Genomic DNA, 26,717 nt, shown 5'->3' on the forward strand with positions numbered 1-26,717 from the left:
TATTATTTTTTAATTGCAACAGGAAATTGATTAGGTGTACTTGTTTGTAAAGTATACAAAATTTCATTTGTATGAATTTCTCATATATCAATTTTTGAAAAGTATTCGGCTATAGTCACGTATACTCAACTAATTCATAATTAATCCATAAACAAGTCATAAAATTGATTTTAAAAAAATTCAACTAAAATCTTATTTTATATAACAATTTGTTTTTACTTTTATAATTTTTTCTCTATTTGTTTAGATATATATAGAGCTCGTTATAACAAGATTCAATTGTGTAAGTTTTTACAATTATGTCACTTTTATAATATTACATAATATAAAATAATTTTATGAACTTTACATATTATAAATTTTTAATTATATTTATGTATTTTCGAAATATTCAAAACAATATTTATAATTAAATCGTAAAATTGGTATTTGTTATACATAATATTTCTATTATATCAAAAAATTTTTTTTATTTTTTGTTTGTTATTGCATACATACTTTTTTCTCGAAAAATTGCTATAATAATTACGGGGTAATATTCATCAATCATTTAAGAGCCAACAATTATTTAAATTTAATATATATATATATATATATATATATAATATTAATATATTTGTAGTTGAATTATTAAGGATAAAGATTTAAATTGTTATTCAATCGTTATTAATTTTTATTTGTTTTTGTTTTTATACATTGATATTAAAACTATATGTATAAGATCTCCATTGAATTTCATCTTTTAAAATTAAGAATATTTTGGCCCTTATATCGAAACTGATTTTATTAATGATTTAATTGAAAACGATTGCGACGATATTTTTTATGTATGTGGATATCACTATTTCTGATTGTTATCAATTTGCTTTACTTTTTTACTTTTCAAATATGGGGGTTATTAATTTGATTTTATTTTTCGATATTATATTATATAAATATTATTATGAATAAAATCTTTTATAATAATTTGAAAAATATAATTGTATTGTATAATCAAGAGAGTTCCAAAAGATTTTTTACAAATTTCTAAATTATTTTTTGTATTTTTTATAATTATATTGATTTATAAAACAAGAAAAAAAACAAAAATTAACGTTTTTTTAAAATATATCATGTATATAACAATTTATAATCTCAATAATAAAACTTTTTTAAATAAAAAATTGAAAAGAAAATCCGTTTAAGGTCACTTAATAATTATTTAATTATAAAGAAAAAAAAAAATTTTTTTTTTCAATATTTGCAAAGTGCACATATTGCATATATATATTACAGTGAATTGTATATTCAAATCATTAAAATAAATAAGATATATTAATTTAGAAAAATAGAAATATTGTACACTACAGGTATATATATATATTTTTTTTTCTTTAATCATTACAACTTACAAAAGAAAATTATAATAATCATACACATATAAAAAAAATAAAGTAAATTTTAATTTTTTTATTAAATCAACTGTAAATTCCTATTCAGACTACAGGAGAATAACATGTTATACTCTTCTATTAACATATTATAGAAAATAATTGCTATTCACATTACACAAGCTGTTTTCTTTTGACAATTAACCTAGTTCTATTTAATATTTTGTTTATTTAAAAATTTTGAAAAAATATTTTTGTATATTAAAATTCAAAAACATATCAAATATTTGGATTTTAATTTATTAAAAACTATTATGGATTTAAATTTTTTTAAGTTTCTTTAAAAATTTCCTTTGATTTGAGGAAAAAACACCAAAAATAAGTAATTCACAATAGAAAAACATGTTTTGTAAAAAATATTACCTTCGAAACCATGTTTTATTTTGAAAGATTTTTTCCAAATAAAATTTATAGTTAAATAAAATGTTGTTATTCGTTGTAATGTGAATATTTTATAAGATTTTCAAATGTTAATCATAAATATCTAAATAATAATTTAAAAGAAAATGTACAATGCTTATTCGATAAAATTTTTTAATATTGTTAATTATAATTTTTGAACTTTGAAGTATCGTAAATCTATTGTATACATATATAAATATTATAACAGAATTCATATATAATTTTGATAAAAAATTTCAAATATTTTTTTTTTTTTAATTAACTTAATTAAATTTTATGAATAGTACTATATACATAGTAGAGTGTTGTATACAATTAATTAAAAATTATATTCTATTATATTTGATTTCTGTATATAAATCTTTTGGAACAAACATAGTATATGTACATCAAAAGCGATTTTCAATATAATCATTTATATATATTTTATATAATTTGAAGAAATAAGCAAATTATAAAAGCAAAATTATATAAGCTTTAAAATTTTCAATTTGTGCTTTATTTTGTTTTAATTAACATTCGTTTTTTTTTTCTTTTTTTTTTTCATATAGTTTTTTCTTTTTTGTAATAAAAGATGAGATAAGTTTTGTTTAATCTTTTTTCTACAAAATATTTGTATTGTACTCTTTCAAATTCAAAATTAAAAATAAAACAATTTTATATTATTTTTTATATGTATGTATTGTAGTTTTTTTTTTTACAATATTATTAATAATTATTGATTTTTTTTGAAACGGGATAAAACAAGTGATTTATAATTATTATTTATTTATAGTATATCAATTAAGAAAAAAATAATATTAGTAAAATTTTGATATTAAAAATGTGTAATTTTTGAAAGCTTTTGTTTCTGTTTTTTTTTTATTAAAAAAATATTATTAAAAAAATTTATTTATTTTAAAAATATTTTCATTTTTAATTAAAAATAAAAAAAAAATTTCTTTCTTGTATCTTTTATTTGTTTTTTTTTTTCTTTTTTTTTTAAATTTTTTTTATATAAAAATAAATTACTTTATGAAATTGATTTCTATAAAATATTTCTATAGATTCTATATATGATTTTAGGTGGTTTTATTTAATATGAATTTGTTTTAATTTTTTATATAGTATTGTAGTACTCGTGTATAGGATCAATAATTGAGCGATTCAGAAACCTAAACGTTTTTTGTATATTTTCTTATTTATAGATATTATAAACAAATATAAATCATATTTTTGTAATTTTTTATTTATATTTTTTCATTCCACAAATTATTATTATTTTTTCTCCCCCATTTAGATAAATTTTAAAAACAAGAATTTCATTTATTGGGATTTCAAAAATATAGCGAATTAAAACGAAGTGAAAATAGAAGAAAACTATTTTCCGAAATATGTTTCCGATTATAAAAGTTTGTTAAAGAATCAGAAAATAATATGATAGTAATTATTATAAATTGTGAATTACAAATTCAAGTCTAATGAAATTGTTTTCTATTTTTTTGTTTTTTTTTTTTTGTAAATTAAGTAGCTATTTTACATAAATACATTAAATAAATTATATTTGTTAATTTTTTTTTTATTTTATCTTTTTATATAGAAAAAATAGAATTATACAGATACATATTTTTTTTTTTTGTCGAGGAACCGCCCCAATTTTATTTGTTGTGCTCTTATAAAGACCAAAAATTTTTTTATTATTCGTTTGATTTGAGATATGAAAATTCTCAAATTGAAATTATTTTTAATTCGAATTTGAAAAAGTCTATATAAATACATGTTTGTATGAATGTTTAATACAAATGTATATATATATATATATATATATATATATATATATATATATAAATAAATTAATAATAAATTATTCATTTTATTTTATATTATATACAGTAATTTGTTGATTAAATAAATATATTATTATTTTATATATATATTTGCAGTAGTTTTTAAGAGAAAATAATAATTTTTTTTTTTACAATTATTTCAAAAAAAAAAAAAAGAAAAACAAATGTAAATTTTTTAAATTTTATTTTTTATTTATTTTTCTTTTTTTTTATAATTTCATGTACTTTATTTTTAATTATGTATATAATTCTGTAAGATTGTATTCATGATTTATATATATATATATATATATATATATATATATATATATATTTTAAATATTGTTTTTTTTTAATAGATTTTTAAAAAAATAGGCATTTTTATTTGCTTATCTTGTTTTTTCTTTTTTTTTCTTTTTCCTTAATTTTTGTACATACATTTCCATATTTTGTAATCATAATTTAATATTCATTATTTATATTAATACATATAGCGTAACTGGATTTTAAATAATTTTTGTTTTCTTTATTTTTGTTATACTTTCCTATGTTGAAATATAAGATTTTTGTTTATTTATATTTTAGTTTTTTTTTTCCTTTTAATTTCTTTTATATTTTAATACAATATTTTTTTTTATTTAAATATTAACATCTAAATATTTTCTGTTATTTCCTTTATTTGGATTTTTTAATTAATATAGAACCATCTTTATTTAAAACTATATATACTTGTGATATATATACATACATATATATGATATATATATATATATTTTAATATTTTACATATTTAAGAATTTGTTTTTATTTTTTGTTTTAAATATACAACTTTCATATTTTGTTTCAGTAGTTAATGTTTAAGGTATATATTATAAAGAGAGAAAAAGAGAAAAAAAAAATAGTTTAGATTTAGTTTAGTATATTGCAACTATTTATTTTTTGAATTTTTTATTTTATTTCTTATTTTTGTTTTAATTTTTATCATATATCTTTGTACAGATTTCGAATTTTAATTAAACATTATTTTACTTAAGTTGTGTGATTGTGTATGTGTAAATACAATTTTGTATCATGATTTAGAAAAATCCAATTGCAAAAGTTAAATTTAATTTTATTTTTATATTTTTTTTTAGAAATGGTGAAATTAAATTTATAAAAATTTTCAAGAAAAATAATGTAAAACTCCAAACTGAGCTCCGTATCTTTTATAATCATACCAACAACAGAGTTTCTAATTATATGTATATATTCTATTCTATATAATAAAATACGGCCAATTTGAATGTTAGTTAAAAAATGTAAATAGTTAAAATTTTTAAATTAAAACAATTTCGTTTTTAATTTGATATAAAAACAAAATATCATTAAGAAATCGGATCAATCAGAAATAACCATTTAATATAACAAAAAAAAAATATATTGAAATATTCATTAAAAATTAAATAGTTTAATTATATCAATAATGCATTTATACGTGGGTAAATATATATGTAAATATATATATATTTAAATGTATTTAAAAACACGTAACATGAGAGGCATTAAAAAAAAATTATTATATTTTATAAACTCTGTATCACATTTTCAAAAAATTAAACATTATTTATAGAATTTTGTTTACAATAAAAAGAAAAAACCGTATACTACAAAATTCCGTGAAAATCTCTTGAAATATTTTTTTTTACAATAAATAATATTATTATAATATTTGTAAATAATTTCTATATATTTAAAAATAAAAAAAAAATTAAAAAAATATATTTATTAAATATGAATATGTATGTATGTATTGTCGCATACCTCTCAATTATAATTTTTTTTTCATAATTATATTTCAATAAAATTATAAATTTTTTTTTATAACACATTGTTTCTAAAATTAATTACAACACATTTAAATGGATTTTAAAAAGTTTATCTATCCTTTTAATATAATATATATATATATATATAAAATAATTTATATTTTATTTTATTGTAATAAAAATTATAATTGAATGGTTTGCAATAATATTTTATGTAATTGTATTTACACTGTTATAATTTAAATTTTTAATAATTATTTTTCTGTTATACATATATACATAATATGTAATATAATTTGATATTATTATAAATTTGTTAAATATTTATATATTTTTTTTCCTTTATCTGTTTGTTTATTGAATTCCATTTCTATTTTTTTAATTGTTAATTTCTTTTTTTTTGTTTATTTTTTTTTTGGTTTTATTTTCCTAATTTATGTTAATTTTTATACAATTTTGTTTTTAAAGACTATTGACTATTTTGATGATTTTATTTAAATAATTTTTGACAGAATTTGTTTTTTTTTTTTTTGCAATATTATATTTTGTTTTATTTGCTTTGAAGACCTTTTAAAGGATATGTATTAATATATTACATGCAATTTCCTTTACTTTACTTTATCATCATAATTTCTTTTCAAAATTTTTTCATTCATTACAAATTTTTTTGGTTATTTTCCAATTTTTTTTTATTTTTTTTAATTTTTTTTTGTTTTATTTTTCGTAATTTTATGTGAAATATATTTTCTTGTTTTATAATAAATAATTATAATAGTATGTGAAAACAAAATTTCTAATTTAAAATTTTTGTAGTATTAGAAATTTTTTTTTATATATTATGTTGTTTTATAATATTTTGAAAAATAATGCACATAATAAATTGCAATATTAAGTTAAAAACAATTTTATTAATGTATAGACTTTTTTTTATAACAAATAAAACAGCAAATTAATGAACACAAAAGTTCGAATATAGTAAAATATACACATTTGTATTAATGTATATGTATATTGTTCGCGAAATTTATACTCAAAATTTTTATCCTTTTTTTCGAATTTTGAACAAGAATATGATCGTTTTTTTTTAATATTAAAAAATTTGTAAATAAAAATTTTATTAAAACAAAAACAAAAATTTAATTAAATAAATATAAAAGTTTTTGTATCACATATTTACAAAATATGTGCTTAAGATTAGTTTAAGATTTTTTTTTTAATCTATAAATATTGTTAGCTTAAAAATATTGACAATATTGAAAAGAAATTAAAATTAAGAAAATAGAATATTTTTAATATCGTAAAAATTTTTTTTGGAGTTAAAAAAATATTTTTATCTCGTACTTTTTTTTTTAAAATGCATCATATAATATGATAGAACATTATTCAAATAGATTGTAGTTTTAAGAATAAAATCAAAATTCAAATTTTGGATTATATTTAAAATCCTAATATCACTGAATAATATCCAATCATATTATGTATGAATCGGAGAAAATATGACTATGAGAGTTTCTATAACAGAAGAAAATTGCAAAAATTTTATATTTCTAGTATAAACAGAATTTATTTTTAAAGGAATAAATACATTTAAGCAGTAATATAAATATTATATTCATTAATTGGAAATTTTACATATTATATAGGACAGTTACATTTGCCAACATTTATTTTCAAAAAGTATGTATGTATGTATTTGATAATTTATTAATTGTTATTCTAAAATTAATTCAATGTAATAGTCTTTACTCCAAATATTGAAAATAAATATTTAAAAAAGTTTTTATTAATTTCAAAAATTTTTATATTTTAAATTGATTGAAAGAAAATGACGCATTATGTACCAAAAAAAAAATTAATATATTTTTTTTGGGTAAATATATCAAAAACTGGAAAAATTTACAAAAGAAATTAAAAACAAAAGCATAAAAAATAAATAAAACTCAAGAACGTTAACAAATAATATTAAAAAAAGACCCTACAACTTGAGATATTAATTTTGAGTAATCGCGAAACAAAATACATTTTTTGTTTTTTTTTTCTTTTTTTATTATTCAAAATTTAATTTGTGTAAATAACAATGAATTGTAAAATTTTAGGTTTTTTTTTTATGTTTTTTTTTTATAAGTGGTAAATGCTTAAAAATATTTAAAAAAAAAATTTTATTTAATATAATAATATATTTGTGTGTACATAATATATATATGTATATATATATTTGTATATACATATATTTATTTATTTAAATAATATTAAAATACTTTTTCTTTTTTTTTAAATAATAAAAATAAAATATAATTCAAATTAATTAAAATTTGAAAGTAAATATTTTGCTAAATAAATTAATAAACAAAAAAAATTATTATTATATAATCGGATTTCAATAAAAAAAAAAAAAAAAAGAGTTCTTTTATATTTGCTACTTATATACGCTTAAATTCTACAAACAAAATTAAAACATGTAATGTATATAATAATTAATAGTACATATATATATATGTATATATATATATAAAAGTATATATATATATATATATATATATATATATATATATATGGGTATGTAATATATATATTAATTTATATTATATCATTGTTTATTTTAAATTTTTTAGGTAATATTTTTTTTTAATTTTGTATATACTTTTTTTTAATAAAATAATAATGAAGAGAGTATATAAATTGGTTGGATTTTAAATAAATACAAAAAACAAAAATGAAATCATTTAAATATTTTACATTTATATATGTATGTTTTTTAAAACAAAGAAAACAGTTTATATTAAACAAAAAAAAAATAATATAATGAACAAAAAATATAAAATATAATAAACATTTATTGTAGCATAATTATGCACTGTTTTTAATTTCTTCCTTGTTCTGAATCAACTCTTAAATAAATTAGGAGTTAATCAACTCTTAAATAAATTAGGAAAAAATAAATTGAAAAAGGATTTAAAAAGATAAAATTTTTTCTTTATTTTAATTATCTATTATGTAATCCATTCATATAGAATAAAGGTAAATAAAATTTAATTTCAAAATTATACAAATTAAATATAATAATTTCATTTCGTTATTTTCAAAAAATTCTTGGAATTGCAAATAAAAACAAGTTTTAATTTTTAATACTTAATTAAAATTATTATAAAATGGGCATATATCTTTAGAAAAAGGGTAAATATTAAAAAAATTAACACCAACAAAATATGCCAAATATTTTGTAAAGAAAAAAGTTGAAAAAAGGTTTAGAATTATGTAATTGAAAATTAATAAAATTTTTAATGCGTTTCATTAAATTTTTCAATAATATCCATTTGTCCGTTTATTTACGTTCGTAAATAAATGAGGAACGAACGTTTTTATATCAAATCTAATAAAATCATAGGCTCAAAATCAAGAATCTATTAACGAAACTCCATATTAAAAATGAAAAAAAAGCATTCCAAAAAGTTTTTCTTTGTAAAAATTTGTAAAAAATCTAAATTGTTTAAATAATTGTTATTTAAGAGTTGTTTTCCTCGATATTTTTTTCATAAGATATATTTTTCGTATTTATTTATTTAATTGAATTTTTAAATTTATTTGTTTTTTTTTTTTTAATTAAGTTTTAATTATAATAAATTTATTAATTTTTTTTTGTGTCGTTAAATCTCTTTTTTTTTTTTTGTTTTATATATTTTTTTAATAACTTAGATTTTTAAAAATATACCTATGTACATAATACAATAATATATATTTGAATGGACATTTTATATACATGACCATATGTATGTATTTAATATATTCTACGTTAATATTTTCCTACATACATATGAACATTATATACTTTATGTAATTTATAATTCAAATGTTCATTCCTATATAATATAATATTATCTATTATATATATGTACATATGTATATCTTTGAATATAACATATTGGACGATATCAATAAAAACTAATTTATTAGACTTAATCTATGTAAATAATATTTTATATTTAGTATAATAATAAGAGTATATAATATAAAAAAAACAATTGAACTACGTAAACATATATATATATATATATATATATATATGTATATATATGTTAATTATATATATATATATATATATATATATATTAATATAAATTATATATTAATGTATTTATGTATATATTTTAGCATATATTTATATATATACTAAAATATATATGTATATGTATATATATATATATATATATATATATATATATATATATATGTATATATATGTATATATATATATATATGTATATAGCCTGAAAATCTTAAAACGTAATAAATATAATAATAATTATATAATATTAAAAACTACTTAATTTATAACATTGCAAGAGAATATCATTTTTCTTTTAAAAACAAATTTGAAACTTAGAATTCTTTACTGTTGGTTTTGTTTTTTTCTTAATTTTTAATAGCAATTTTAATTTTTTTGCATATTTTAGAATTATTTTTTTTTTTTTTTGTTTCTGTAAAATAGCAATATAATATGTTATGTATATATTTTTTTCTTTTTATTTTATTTACTTTTAATTTTCGTTTTGTAATAGCACCGTAGCAGCTAATATTGCTGTTTTGCAGACTTTACCACATTTATATAATTAATTTTATATATATAATTTTTTTTATTTTTCAGCATTTTGAAAGTGATTTGAAAATTAATTGCTATACAGTAAAATTTCTTTTATGCACTCATAATAAATTTCTTTTATATTTATTTTAAAATATTTAATTATTTTTTTATCATATCTTTTTATTTGCTGAATCATTATCTTTTTTATTAATTTTTTTATGATTATAATTATTATTATGGTACTGATCATTATTATTATTATCGTTTTTCTTATAATAAAAATTTGACGTCATAATTGAAGAAGACGTTACTGGTGGTAATGGTGGCGGTGTAACAATAACAGATGTTGCAACGGATGTTGCTTTTATCACTTTATTTAATGGATTTAATCCTTTTAGTGCTGTAGGAGCGGCTACTACGGTGGTTGAATTACATTGATTATTATTACTATTATTACTTATATTGTTGTTGGTATTATTATTATTGTTACTTATAATATTTCCTATAGTATTATTGAATTTATTATTACTGTTTTCTGTTTCACAACTGCTATTGTTATTACTTGTAATATTGTTGTTAATATTACTATCATCATTATTATTACTATTATTATTGTTATTGTTAATTTTAATTTTATTTTGAATATTTTTCGTTATTGTTTTAATTATTTGTTGTTGATTATTTGGCGTTGCAGTGGTACATATTATTGGTGTTGTTGTTGTTATTGTTGTTGCAGTTGATGTTATTGTTGTTTGGGTTATTGTATTGTTATTATTTATTGTTGATTGGATTGTTGTTGCACTTACTATATTAGAATTTAACGCCAGCTGATTGTTGATAACAATAGCTGACGATTTAGGCCTTTTTCAGTCACCAAAACGACTACATGCCTTCTTCCATTTACATTGAGTACACCATTGATCTTTGCGATCCATACCATATACTTTACGACATTTTTTATTTTCACCACGTGTACGACGGTTTGGTGATTGTGGTGAACGATTCACTGAAGAGATTATTGCAGTTGTTGAATTCGATAATGAACCAGCCGACAGATGTTGAGTTGTATGCTGTTGTTGTTGCTGTTGTTGATGATTTTGATATGAAATGCCACCAGTGTTGATTGAGGATGATTGTAATCTTGATGCAGCTGTTGCTGTGATTGTCGAATGATGTTGTTGTTGTTGTTGTTGTTGCTGGTGTTGTTGACGTGGATTTTGAACAATTGTTGTTGTTTGATGCTGTTGAATATTTGGACTAAGATGAAACGTTGATGGATTCGGTGCACTTTGAGATAATTGTCCGTTGGTATTATACTGATTATGATGGCTGTTTTGATTTGCTATCGAAATACTATGGTAATTATTATTGTATTGACTATTACCAGGATTACTGTTATTATGATTAATATTGCTGCTACTGTTATTTGTATTGTTGCTATTATTATTTGAGCTGCTATTATAATTGTGATGTTGATGCGCATATGTTGGGGATGGATACGGTGCAGAAGATGTGGACGGACGTGGAGACCATCTTGCATGTTTCATTGGTGATACAGGGCTATGAGATACGGCTGATGATATTGTTGTTGGAGTCGGTTGAGCTGCCCAAGTGTAATTATGATGTGCCAAAGGTGATGTAGGAATATTTATAGGTCCTTAAAAAATAAAATCAGTTAAATTAAAATTACTCTTACTTTAAATTCAAATAATTCAAATTTATTTTTAAATTCGGGTATTTACCATGTGAAGATTTAAGTATGGAATTTTGCGATAATTGTGCCAACAATCCTTGCCTAATTTCAAAAAAAAAAAGGAAAAATTAATTTCATATAAAACCTTTTTTTTAATTTCAATTTTATTTTACCGAAAATTTCCAACAATTTGTCTTTGGTATTCTGGATCTTCATGAGGTGGACGTGCCATATCACGATGACTTAATGTCGGTGGTGAAGGTGGGCTGGGTGCTTTGATAGTTTCAAAATTATCATCCCCGCCAATTTCGGTATAATAAAATTCTTCTTCATGGTCATCTTCTGAATCGCTGTAAGTTCCGTCGTTTTCTTTGCTATTGTGTTTTGGTTTCTTTGGACTAAAAAAGAAAATAAATTTTTTAATGTTTAAATACAGTTAAATTTTCTACTTATACTTGAAAGATTTTTTTTTGTTTTTAACACACAATTTATTGCAAATTGATATTGTATTCACACTATTTCAATTTCAAGAACAGATTTTAAATTGTATCCTTTCGATTAAAAAAAATTCCAAAGACAAGTTATTACCCAGACTGTTACGGTTCATTGAGATTTGAGAATAATAATATTATTTTAAATCAACGGCATTTTGTAGAACTAGTTATTAAACAAAAACTTGAGAAATTTAGAAAACGTTTTCGTTTCGCAAAGTAGAATTCATTGTGGTTTGTGCACAGACTATTTTTTTTTTTAGTGTCAAATTTATTTTGGTGTTGACATTTAAGGAAATTTATCTTATTATATGTGTTGCCATTGCTAACAAAAAAGAATAACAAAAGACTATCTATCTCACATTTAAGTTACTTTCTATCTTCTTCTTTTAGCATACATTGTTTTATATGTTTCTAAAGCCAATTAAAATACAATAAGTGGTGTGGTGTAGAAAGAATAGCAAAATTTGCTGTCAAAGTTGTATTATAGAAAAAAAAAATTAGATAATAGAAATAAATTTATTCCTAATTATTCTGCAAAATTGTATCACAGAAATAGAAAAACCATTTAAAATTTTAATAAATGCATATAAAATTTCGACGAAAATTTGATAATAATAATAGATTAAGAGCACAGCTTCTGCATAGCAAGAACTCAAGAAAAAGAAACTCAACCACATTTTACTCAACAGTGAAGCTTGAAAACTTGTATGTTTTTCAATTAATGAATAACTAAACATAATTTTTGGGAATTGGATTTATATTGAACTCAAAGCATTAAAAAAATATAGAAACATTTGGCTGTATATTATGTGAATATTCCGCATAATTTTTCAAGGTAGAAAAGAAAAAAAACTCGAAAAATCGATTATCTATATATAAATACACATACATATACATATATGCATTTCCCTTGATGTTTATTACTAGAAGAAAGGCTTGCGGGGTAAAGGTGTGCATAATTCACAAAGAATTTTGATATTAATAAGAAGATAAAGAACAAAGATAGGTACTACACCCAGTTAATACGTATTTTTATTACCATTTATTAAACATCTTGGCGCATTTTAAATTGGAAAATCTGTACCGGACAATAAATTATTGAAAAGAAAAAGCAATGATGGCGGAAAAAACTGTTTTTAATGGCGTGCAAGTGTTTAAATTAAATGAAGATTTTCAACTTATAAAAAAATATAATTGTTTGACGAGTGTATTTTGCACATATGATCCGCAAGGAGTCCTAATAAAACTTAGTAGTGGTAAGTGTAATTGTAGAAAATGTATCGAATGTAGACTGGCAGATGGAATTGAAATTTACATCTGATGTTTATTTAGATGAAAACTCTTTGGTGTCTGGGGAATACTTATTATCATCTGAAGCAGAGGTAGCTTGTCTTGGAGCTAAAGGACATGTACTCAATGTTGATAATCATGAATTTGTTCTTAAATTTCAGTCAGAATCAGGTAAATGAAAAATTTAATATGTTATTAGATTGAAATAAAAATTGAATATGTAATTTCAATTCTTTTCTAGATAATCAAAAATTTCGTAAATTAGTCGACAACGTTAAGCGAATCCGCCCTAAATCAGTATTTTCACAACGAACTGAAGAGTCTTCCGCATCGCAGTATTTTCAGTTTTATGGTTATTTAAGTCAACAGCAAAATATGATGCAAGATTATGTCAGAACGAGTACCTATCAAAGAGCAATATTAGGAAACTTATCTGATTTCAATGTAAAAATTTACTTTATTCGGCTATTTATTTAATTAAATTTTAACATAAATGTCATAAATATTTCCAGAACAAAGTTGTTTTAGATGTTGGGGCTGGATCAGGTATTTTATCATTTTTCGCAGTTCAAGCTGGAGCAGCAAAAGTTTATGCAATTGAAGCATCGAATATGGCCCAATATGCTCAGCAATTAGTTAACGCAAATCACGTATTGGATAAAATAGAAGTTATTCCGGGAAAAATTGAAGAAATAGAATTACCGCAACAAGTTGACATTATAATATCAGAACCAATGGGTTACATGTTATATAACGAAAGAATGTTAGAAACGTACTTGCATGCTCGTAAATGGTTAAAACCTCACGGTAAAATGTTTCCAACACATGGCGATTTGCATATAGCTCCATTTAGCGATGAAAACTTATATTCAGAACAGTATAATAAAGCTAATTTTTGGTATCAGTCTTCATTTCATGGCGTCGATTTGACTTGTTTACATAAAGAAGGTATGAAAGAATATTTTCGCCAACCAATTGTAGACACTTTTGATATTCGAATATGTATGGCAAAATCTATAAGACACGTTTGCGATTTTTTGCGAGACAATGAAACAGATTTGCACAATATTGGTGAGTCAATGGTAAAATGAGGAATACTTTGAATCTACTTTCCATTAATTTATTATTTTCATATAAAAAAATGAAATTGGTAAATGATATTTTTTCTTTCTTTAGAAATTCCTGTTGAATTTCATGCTCTTCAAACTGGAATTTGTCACGGTTTAGCATTTTGGTTTGATGTAGAATTTTGTGGATCAACGCAAGACGTTTGGTTATCCACTTCACCGACAGCACCCTTAACACATTGGTATCAAGTTCGATGTTTATTACAAACACCAATTTTTGTAAAGCAAGGACAAATGTTGGTAGGACGTGTACTTTTAGAAGCTAATCGACGACAATCTTATGACGTTAATATAGATTTGCGTATTGAGGGTACTAGTATTTCATCCAGTAATACTTTAGATTTAAAAAATCCCTATTTTCGATACACTGGTGCACCTGTGCAACCCCCACCTGGTACAAATAATCAATCTCCCTCAGAATTATATTGGTCACATTTAGACGCTCAAGGTGTAAGAAACGGTAATGATTAAAATAGAACTTTGAAAAAATATGTTGTAATATTTAGATAAAAAGAAGATTAATTTTTTACATTTTAGCTAATGTTTTAGTTAATGGAATAACAGTTAACGGTATCGGCGAAGCAACAATGGATGTCACTCATACAATGATTAATCAAACGGCATAAAAAAATTCTCATTTAAATTTGAAATTATTTGATCTTTGACTATAGCTTAAAACAATATTTAGAATAATTTTTGTCATCATTTTGCATTGAAATTTCAATTTCGACCTATAATTTAATGAGTAATGAACTGTATAGTGCATTAAAACACTCAAAGTATTTGAAAACTAAAAACTGAAAAAAGTAAAATATGAGCTTAACAGTATATAATCCTCCTTTATTATTTCTTTCATTTCATGTCAGCGATTTATTAGAAAAGAATCAGGTGTATACTAAATATATATATATATATATATATATATATATAATTGTATATACACATATACCTAAACAATATATTATAATATATATTAAGAAAAATGCAATTACGTTTTAAAAATTGTATATTATGTGCTATTAAAATGAAAAACAAGATTAAAACGAAGCAGAATAACTAAGACTTATATTAAATTCAGTCAAATTAAAATAAAAAACAAAAACATTATGAAGATTGTCTATAACTTATTAGAAGAATGTTATTTGATATTTTGATTCCACATCAAGATAATTTTTTTATGTGTAAAATTAGAAATGTTATTTTTAAAAACATGTAGGCTCTTACATAATATGCAATCTTTATTTTATAAATTAATATATAAGTTGAAATTAAATAGAAATATAGATTTGGTTCAAATATTTATTTGTATAAGAAAACTTGCTATATAAATAAACTAAAATAAAAATATATAATATTATAAATCGATATTAAAAACTCGATCTAAATTTCAAAAACTCCCATAATAACGTAATCAAGCATTTTACTATTTTTTCTTTAGCAATATATTGGCATCAAATTGGAATATTAAATTAAATGAAATTATTTTATTTATGACTTAATATTTATTGAGAAGGTAGCTCAACCGACTTTAAAAATTATAGAAAACCAAAAAAAAAAAAAGAAAAATACAAAAAAAAAAAGAAAACCGAAAAAAGTAAAAAAAAAAAAATTACTAAGAAATAAAAGAAAATCTAATATAAGACAAAATTCTTTTTTTCATTCTATCTCGAGTTAATATTTTTTTTAAAAAAGTGAACACTTACACAAAACTAGTTCGAATAAAAACACCGCCAGATAAAAAATTTATTGAAATGAATAATTAATATGCAGGACATTAATTGATTGGTAAAATTTATAAATATTCCCGTTATATCGCTACTTAAAAAGACTAAAACGTTCAAGAACGCCCTCAAATTCATATCGATACAGTATAATGTATTTATATATATGTATAAAATTAAAATCTTCACTTAGGTGTAAAAACTTTTTATTTGAAAATATGTATATTTTTTAGAGAAAGTTAAATATAAACGACTACATCAACTCTTATACTAAATTACTAGACTTGATTGGACTCTATCAATATTTTTTTATTGGATTTCTATTAAGTTTTATCTGAAAAACCTTTGTATGTATTAAATTATTAGTCTCAAATTTGATCCCAATATGATAGGTAAATAAATTCATATGTATAATAATTTTTTTTCTTGAAATTTCTTAGAAAAATCATTTGTGCTGGAGTTTATATCTTTTGTTTGTAGAAATTACTAAAATTTCAGTGATTTGAATTTTTGTGAGATCAGAAAAAATAAGTGATAGTTTTCTTTAAATATTTCTTTTTCGTTGTTTCTAGAGTTTTAATTATGTATTAACAGCCATTTTATTTTGTAGGTAAAGAATATTTATAAGAACGAAGTGGACTTTTTAGAGAAAAATTAAGTAAAACAGAAAAGAAAATTTGAAAAATAAATGAGATTAATTTAATACCCACATGCACATGTGCTATGTACATACATACATACATACATATATATTATTTTTCTTCAAATTATTGGCTTAAATTTACAAAATTTTGTAATTAAAATAAAATGGATGGCATAACTTACCCAAGATGAGCATTACGGACATGTAATTCAATTTTTTCTACAGTCATTTCAATTGTATTACAACCCTTCCAAGTACATTTATATATAATTTGTGCCTGAAAAAGAAGAAAATAAACAAAATTTAATTTGAATTTAATTTAAATGTTGTTTTATAAATATAATTTGAATGTACTTATGTATATATTAAAATTATAAAAACAAAAGTGTTATGCAGTTGTCACACCCATAAAATAACACTGAAGCATTGTAAAATTTAATTAATTTCTTTCAACTATAGTTTCAATTTCAACTATAGATGAGTTTTCATTAATTTAGAGTTCAATATAAGCATTAAAAGTGTTTTTAAATATTTTTGTTTTTTTTTTTTTTTTTTTGTAGAAGTAATAACAATTCTTTATTACAACAGTGGAATTACGCTCAAGAACCTTTATAAGTGCGTGGGAATGAAACAATTCAAAAACTTGTTAAAATTTTTTTTTATTTTAATTGTGCATTCATTGGAAACATATTTCATTTTAATCTTTAAATTTAATTAGATTGATCGAATATTACTTTTAATTCGATCACACTGGTACTCTCCAATCTATAACTACAAATGGTATTGTGATTTAAAATTAAATACTATATTAATAAAATTTTGGATTTTCCTAATCATATTACATTATGAAACAATTTTTCACTAACAAAGAAATTAATATTTAATTTATTTTTACCAAATATACCGAATGTCAAGGATTATCAAGGCCTTAAAAATTGTAAAAAATGAAAATTTTAAAATATGACAGTATTATTTTAGATATATGTATATCTAAATACTATGTACATAAATACTTTTCAATTGGCACATACATACTTTTTACATAAGTGCAAGTAAATTGTACAATTAAATTTTTTTTTCTGTTTTAATGGCAGCAACATTGTGCAAGTATGTATTTTGATAGCACAAGGTAACAAAAAATATTCTTCACATTTTCATTTATGCATAGTTAAATATACAGTATGTGTAATATTAAATTACATATGTAAGCATACACATGTGCATGTACATAGATACGAACGTGCATAAACAGATGTGCGGTGTATGTGAATGGGTGGAATTATTTATATTGCCTGAAATCGGTGCATTTAAAATTAATTTTATTTTTTCTTGTTTTACATGTTGCATTTTACAAAAAGTAACAAGAAAAAAATAAAACTATTTTATTTTATATCATAATATAGTATATATATGTACGTATGTATGTATGAAGTATATTAAAAAAAATCTATGCCAAAATGAATTTCGACCTACTAGCCTAGATTTTTCTTGAAAATGGAATCATTACAAAATATAAAAAAGCAAATAAGAAAAAACAAAAAAAAAACAAAACAACTATACCATATAAATAAAATATTATATGTTATAGAAGCTTTATTTAAACTTCATTCTTAATTTAGAATACGGTCGGTATCTATATATACGTATATATATGTATATATATATATATATATGTATATATATATGTATATATATATATATATAAATAGGCTTGTACTTTTATAACAAAGTCAAGTATATCCATATATAATATATTATATATTATATTTATATATTTTTACATTAATATTTGTATATATATTAGGTATATAGAAAAGTATAAAAAATAATTATTAAAAAATTAAAATAAAAAATACAAGAGTATATGTATATCATAATGTACATGAATGTAATTATATAATAATATATATATATATATATATATATCTTACTTATTATATACATATATTATAGATATATCTATTATTTAATATACTTATATTATTCACAAGTTTTACTAAAAATGTTATACACTTGGATATGACAAATTAATATATTATAATAATAAAGATGCCGGTCGGTTGCTTTTGGTTATGATTGAATTATAAATAGCAATACTAGAGAAAATCGCATAATGCAATATAAATATTATATGACGTGATGGTTGAGAACAAAAGTTTTATAGGTAACTATAACAATTTTTTCAAAATCTTTTTTCATATTGTATAAAATATGTTTACTGTTGTGAGTTAAACTGTGACGAATGATATACTTACAGTCGAGTATATTCTATTTAATAATAATTCCAAAAGGAATTAATCAATAACAAAATTCATTATGATCATATTTTAATTAATAGAAATATGTAAAGCGGTCGGTAATAATGCAATTTTATTCTGAGTTTCGAATCATTAAATGATACTGATAATTATTGTAAAAAGTTTGATATTATTATTGTAAACACAAACCAATTCATAGAAAATAATTCTTCTCTATAATAAAGTTTTCTGAAGTTTTTACGATAAACATCACCATCATTTTAGTGATTTACTAAGAGAATCAGAAATATTTCGTCCCAATATGCTTAACGATACACTTCGCATATATACGTATGTAAAAGTCATTTTGAAAAATTATCGGATAAGCAACTTGTGCCGTCTTCATATTAATGTACATATTTATGGCAATAATTTAAAGCTACTAACAATCTTTGTCATTTCAATAAAAATTTTTACAAAAAGGAACAAAAATAATTTTTTTTTTTATATTTAAAATTAATTAACTTTGAATTTTCATCTATACAAACAAAAAACAGAAAAAAAATCCGTTAGTATTCTTTTTTATTTTATTTTTTCAATTTAATTTTTTCGTCATTGTAACCTAGATTCGTCATATTAATGTAGAATTGAATTGATAGTGGTGATGGTGTGTGGTGGTTGTTAGCGGTGATATTATTAATTCTAGAGCCGGTAAGAAAAAAAAATTTTATTTTCTTTTCTATTTTTTGTTTTTATTTCGATAACTAGTACCAATGCCAAAAGTACAAACAGAACGTAAAAATTATATATAAATAAAAAAAAGAAAAATAAAAAATAAAAAACTTTTTTAAGCTAATTTAAACCAGGTCATCTTTACATAGGTAAATGTAGGTACAATAAAAGCTATATGATATAATAAATAAGTTAAACAATTTAGTACTTAGCATTTATAATAATTACATATAGTATACACCCACAAGTGCATATTTACTTGCAAACATACATACTTACATATACATATGTGCATATTTTGTATGAACATTGTGTATCTTTTGCAATTTTATATTTTTTATTTTATTTTCTTATAAATTTATATTGTGTAATAGATAATGAATGCAATTGCATGTGCATTATGTATGGTGTTATATATGTATGTAGAAGGGCATCCCATTATAATAATTTTGATTTATTGTTTTTGTTTCTGAGTGATTTTTAAATGAAATTCTTGGGTTTATAAAATGCAATTTAATTTTTTTTTTTCAATGAATAATTGAAATTTTAAAAAATTTATTACAATATTTTACATTTTGAGATATTAAAACATTTGAAATTTCGATATTATTAATTAAGTAGTATAGGTCTATAAAATATTTAGATTAATTGTGAAAAATGTATTACAAGTTAAAGAAGCTATTGAATTAAACTGCATGTAAGATTATAAGAAGCATATGGCCTGAGTTTAAATTTTTTACTAAAGGTTTAGCCAACCACACGAAATTTATTAATAATATATATATGTATGTAAATATAGATTTTATACTCGCATGAACTTGTGTGATTCAAGTAAAAAATTTTTTTTTTGTTAAATTAATTTTGAAATAAAAATCATTAATTATTATTATTATATTAATCATACAAACTTAAAGTTACTAATCTATTTTCTAAATTGTATATATATATTATGTAGATTAGTTGTGCAAATTTGTGTAATTCTATAGCAATCAGGAACATTTTGTAGAAAATTCTATCTGTTACATAGGTTTTTTAATATAACTTCTTTATATACGCATCGCATTTTTGCCCATATGGTATGTAATTTTTCTAATCAAATAGAAAATGTATCAAATAGATAAATGTAGATACAATACTAATATTAGCATTAAAAATTCTGCCCAAAAGTTTGTGAATATAAGCATGTTAAAGAATATTTATCATAAAATGTGTGCATATTTAAATAGGTATAAAATTTTTTCTCAATATGCGGAAAACTTTATGCGTTAGATACTCAATTTTTTAGAAACAAAGTATCTAATTAACAATTTTGCAAATTATATACAAACATTCATATATGTATGTACATACATATATATGGAGTTATTTTAAAAGCTAATTTCGAATCAAAAACATACATATATTTAGAATGAACCTACTTAAATTTGAATTAAATTATTATTTTTATTGATAGCTAATTCTGTATACATAAAATGAGCCTTCGGAAAATTATTTATATAGTTCTAAATTCTTGCATATTTTTAGGTAACATTCAGAATCTAGAATATACATATACAGAATCTGGAAATGTTAATGTTAGTCACAATCACATATTGGATTATATTTGAAAACAAATAACAAAAATTTTCATTTCAAATAAAAACGTAATAAAAACGTAAATAACAGTAAATAAACTAATAAATTAAAAGTACGGGTAACCCTGGCTTCCTTATTGTAAAATGCGTTTTATAAATTTTATTTAAGCGATTCTGCTACTGAAAGTAAAATTATAATTAAAATCTTTCTGTTTATATTTAAAACATTTAAGCATTATTTTGTCAATGTAATAGAAAAGCTTAAAAGCTCAAGTTTAAAGACGGTTTAAAAATTGTTTTATAATACGGAAGTCATCCTAAATAAGTATGTGGTTATATAATGGAATTTATAAAATATGTATTATCCAAAATTATAATATTGAAATTATTAAATTAAATATTACATAGAAATTTTAATATATATATGTATATGCAAAGCGAGATCCACTATATATGTAGAGTACGCATATGCAATGAGTGCTGGGAAAACAAGAGCGTAATTATCATGTGCAATGTTTATTGAATATTATTCATTGCTTTGAAAGCGGAAGGGCGCAATTTTTGACACTGCCTATGGCGGCGAACAAGTTTTGTACCAGGCCTGTGTATATGTACATGTTTAAAATTAATTTCATATTAAAAATATTTCATAAAAACTTCTGAATTTCTAAGAAAATTTTGGTAATTGAGGTTTGATATACCGAAGCAAAAATCATTTGTTTTATAAATTATAATGCAAAAACGACTTATGTTAGATTTCAAAGTAAAAAAAAAAAATTCATTTGAAAGATGATAAAATTGAACAAACAAAAATTAAAATAAGAATTTGAATCGCTCTTATACCGCCAAAAATCTATTTAGTTTTCACTTCTTATCTTGCAACATACCATAATTTTTTGTATCGAACCAAAAATTTTGTTGATAATGAATCATATCAAATAAATAATATTTAAAAAAAAAAAAATTACTATTTTGTTATTATGCGTCATTAAAGATCTATGTATAAGAAATTTCCGTGTAATTTTTTTTTTATTGACGTAAATCTATAATAATTCTATTTTTTCTCCTATATACGTAACACCAACACAATGTGTACATTATACGTACAATTAATGACGTCGTCTTAGTCTTTTTGAGTCATTAAAATTTATTTTCAAATTACTTTCTTTAAGGTGTTGGTTTGGGGCGTCTTTTATCAGTACATAAAGCTTTCCTTCATTTCTTTTTTTTTTTTAATTTTTGTTGTTTTCAAAAATTAAATTTATTCGGGTTGTTTTTTAATAATCATTGGAATTTCATTCATAAAATTTATAATGATGTAATGTGTATTGTTTTTTTTTCCTATTTTAATAATTTCAAATAAACATCAAAATATTTTTATTATTTTTAATTTTTCTACAAAATAATCACGTGCAAAAAAAATAATGAACAACAAATAAAAGTAATTAAAACCGGATTTGAAATGAATAAGAAATTATTCAATACATACATACATACAGACCTATATACCACTTAAAAAATTCAAAGATTTTGTTTTCTTAAAAAGATTCTGAGAAAAAATACTTCTATATAAAATTTTTGTGTAGAAAATGAAATTGAAAATAACAAAAAATAATTGTTCAATTTTGTATAACAACAATTCTGTTAATTCTTGTAAACTGTTGATATTAAATTATATAATTAATTACTTACATACACGTGTAGTTACTCAGTTAATTACACAATTCAAATTAAGTGTTCAAATTAAGTGTGTGTTTTTAGTGACTATTAATATTTATGAAGTCATTTGAAATACAGAGTAGTATTTCTTAGAATATATCATTTGAGGAATAAGAGTGTGTGTTCAAAAAAAAAGGGCCGTGAAAAAAAGGATATTTGATAGAGGATAAAAGAATTAATAATTATTGATAAAAATCTAAAATCACTTTATACAATCATATGACGTAGCTTTTCCCAATTAAAATACTCAATTTTCTTTAATATTTGCAGGGTAATCACGATATTATATAAAATATAAAATGAATTATTCCAAATATATTTCCAAATTGGCAACACTGCAATTCTGAAACTCAATTTTCTTACAATATGAAATATAATATTTTGACAAAATTTCTGCATTATTAATATGAAATGCGGTACTTCCAGAAAATTAACACAGTTTTTCATAATATAGAACTGAACTAACCAACATTCCATAAATTTAGAGCATACATTGAAATATGATTGTTATACAAAATGCAATATTAAGTATACTAATCATTTTAATCTTAATATTTATAGCATTGAATAACAGTGTCTATATAATCAAGTTCTTATTAATTTAGTAATCTTATTAATTTAACAATATCCTTAAGATCGGAATTGTAGTAATTCTGCTTATAAATGCCAATTTATTGTTGAATTGTGTATCGGTATCGTATTATAACAATTCCGATATCAGGATATACTAAATTCTTGTTCAGCTTTAATTGTTTAGATCTTTTAGAATATTAAATATTTATTTATGTATTTTAACTCTACAAACATATAATTGCAATATAATCAAATTTTTAAAGAACTTTTTTTTTTGTTTTTCAACTCAACTTATAAAAATTCTAAATTATTCAACTTATTTTATAAGAAAACATTTTAATTTTAGAAATTCAAGTTAGAATATATTATTTTTTTTCCTGCTATTCTTAAAATTTAATACGTTAAGTATGTATGCAATTATTTTGTGTTCATTAATATTGCCCCCAACTTATTTTATTCCAGGAATTTAATTTAATTTCAATATTTTTTATCGAAATTTTTGTATAATATAAAATATTCTTATATGTATATACTTACAAGGAAAAAAATCTACTATATGCGTTCAGCTAATTAGTGGGATATCCAACATCTGTGCAAAAATGAGCTATTATCTTCAAATAGATCTGTAATGGCCTAAAGAATTCTTCTATATTTTCAAAATACTTAGTTTACACCTCTTTTCAACCTATTTCAACATAAGTTTGTTTCCGCTTTTTAAAAATTTTCTTAAAAATTAAATATTTAAATATTTCAATCGCAATTTACTCGAGATGTAATTTTCGCAAGTAGGCCACTAATGTACTAAGCGCCTCATATATGTACATATTAAAAATACATCAATATTTTTTATTGTTCATATTTTTTTTGAAAAAAAAAAACATAAGAAAAAAAAATAATATTAAACTGAAATTTTTTTTATTTTTTTTTTATTTTATTGCATTTTTTAAAGGACATTTTCTATATAGTAAACTTTGAATATTTCAATTTGCATTATAATTGCATATACGACCTACATAAATGAAAAATTCAAAAAGAAGAAGAAAAATTTTTTTTTTTATTCAAACTTTTTATTACATTGCAATATGGAACTATTGTGTGCATATATATGTATACTATAACATGACAATAGTGTGAGAAGGCAAAAGAGAAGATATTCTTAACCTTCCCCAAAGTAAAAAAAAAGTGAATTTTTTTTTTGTTGTTTTTTTTTTATTTGTTTTTCATTATTATTTTAAATGTAACAAGTTATAAAAATATGAAAATCTAAATATGCATATATATATATATATATATATATGAAGATATATATAGACATCCACCAGTAAATTACATCATGACCCAATAACCTCATTTCATAGTTTTTTTTTCATTTTATTGAAGTAAAATAAACTATACTATATAATTTAATACTTTAATATAAATGCATACACAAGTTCATTAAATATTATAAAAATATATATATATTAATATACAACCTAAAGCTTATACTGCACATATACTACATTATAGTACATATATCTATATGTATAGTATAATGTTCCAATTTTGTTTATTTAATTTTATATAGAAAATAAAAAACAGAAAAGTTTTAAGTCAGAAAGTAAAAAAAAAACGTCGAATTTATTAAATATCACAAAATGAAATATAAAAGAAGAACTAATTGATTTACTTTAATAATATTATTACAAATAAATTGGATGCATATATGTGAATGTACAAATAGAAATACATACTTATATATAAAATAACATAAAAGTTATAATAGGAAGACACAAATGAATGAAGGTGTAAAATATAAAAATTTTAAAGTTTTAAGTAAATTAATTTTAAAAATTTAAAAAAAATACTTTTAGATATAAAAAATTTTTTTTTCTCTGTGTGGCTTCTATGAACTCGTATTTTGCCCAGATTAATAATTAATCTGGGCAAAAATTTTTTGTAAAATTAATTACTAAATTATAATTACTAAATTATAAATTATCACCATTGAAAAGCTTTTGAAAAAACTGGGATTCTTGCAACTCGTGTCGCTTGTGCCTTCCAATTATTCATATGTATATCAGATTTGTTCACAATACCGCATATTATAAATTGTTTTTTTTTTTATACGAAAAACTTGTGATAATTCAGTTCGGATTTCCTGAAATCGGACTTAGGTTACAATTTACAAATATTAAAAAAAATCAATATTATATTTTAAAGTATATGTATATAAATTTATAAAAATATTTATGAACTTTTGTTTATAATGCAAATATTTCATATGTATGCGTATTTATGTACGTATGTATATACAATATATATATGTATACAAAAAATGCAAAGTTCAATTATTTTATTTTAATTGTATTAGTATTTCATCGCTAATTATTAATTAATAATGTTGTTAATTTATAACCATCATAATGGAAAATAATGAAATTGTAAAGATTGCATACATTTAGGATGTTAGGATGAGCAATAAAACTAAAAACAATTGATGGGGGCGTTAACATAATGCTTAAATTTAAAGGTTAATTGAAAAATAATTATATTTTTGGAAAAGTTTACAGTTTCAGAAATATAATGGTGTCGAAAATTCGAATTTTACAATTTTGAGATGGGGTAGAAGTGAAAAAAAAACTTTCTTCTAACGAAATAAACCATTTATTGGTGTCAAAAAGGTGCTAAAATTTCAGACTACTATATACAGACTACATTACTACTATACAGACTACTATATTTCAGACTACAGGTTTGCGGTTTAGAAAAAAACGATATCGAAAATTTGCAAAAAAAACGCATTTTAAATAACGATAAATTTAAGCGGCCATTTTTAAGGAGAGGGCGGGGGGCGGATGGATAAAAATTTTCTTCGACGGAAATAAGTTTGTGGTAAAGATCTATGTATATA

The 26,717-nt window shown here is 20.8% G+C and overlaps 2 protein-coding genes across 6 annotated transcripts in view; one reads left to right on the forward strand and one right to left on the reverse strand.

Annotated features, from left to right (window-relative positions):
* Window positions 1-10,884: 10,884 nt before the first annotated feature.
* LOC129609506 (zinc finger protein 395) overlaps window positions 10,885-26,717 on the reverse strand; it is a 165,457-nt gene continuing 149,624 nt past the window's right edge. For all 3 annotated transcript variants that reach the window (XM_055521443.1, XM_055521445.1, XM_055521444.1), the window contains 4 exons: window positions 17,172-17,266; window positions 11,888-12,112; window positions 11,764-11,816; window positions 10,885-11,678 (listed from right to left, as the gene is read on the reverse strand). In XM_055521443.1, the coding sequence (XP_055377418.1) occupies window positions 10,888-11,678; window positions 11,764-11,816; window positions 11,888-12,112; window positions 17,172-17,266 (1,164 nt within the window). In that variant the 3' untranslated portion in view covers window positions 10,885-10,887. The remainder of the gene's footprint in view (window positions 11,679-11,763; window positions 11,817-11,887; window positions 12,113-17,171; window positions 17,267-26,717) is intronic.
* On the forward strand, window positions 12,353-16,047 carry LOC129609507 (histone-arginine methyltransferase CARMER). Of its 3 annotated transcripts, none has more exons than XM_055521448.1 (6): window positions 12,353-13,464; window positions 13,541-13,669; window positions 13,740-13,942; window positions 14,011-14,569; window positions 14,675-15,085; window positions 15,140-16,047. In XM_055521448.1, the coding sequence occupies exons 1-6, from the start codon at window positions 13,323-13,325 to the stop codon at window positions 15,145-15,147; spliced, it is 1,452 nt and encodes a 483-aa protein (XP_055377423.1). In that variant the 5' UTR covers window positions 12,353-13,322; the 3' UTR covers window positions 15,148-16,047. The 3 variants fall into 3 exon arrangements, with proteins under 3 accessions (XP_055377423.1, XP_055377424.1, XP_055377421.1); XM_055521449.1 differs by having other exon boundaries at window positions 15,143-16,047; XM_055521446.1 differs by having other exon boundaries at window positions 12,535-13,464; window positions 15,163-16,042.

The sequence above is a fragment of the Condylostylus longicornis genome, unplaced genomic scaffold (assembly GCF_029603195.1).
Source record: "Condylostylus longicornis isolate FDR11 unplaced genomic scaffold, ASM2960319v2 ptg000040l, whole genome shotgun sequence".
NCBI lineage: Eukaryota > Metazoa > Arthropoda > Insecta > Diptera > Dolichopodidae > Condylostylus > Condylostylus longicornis.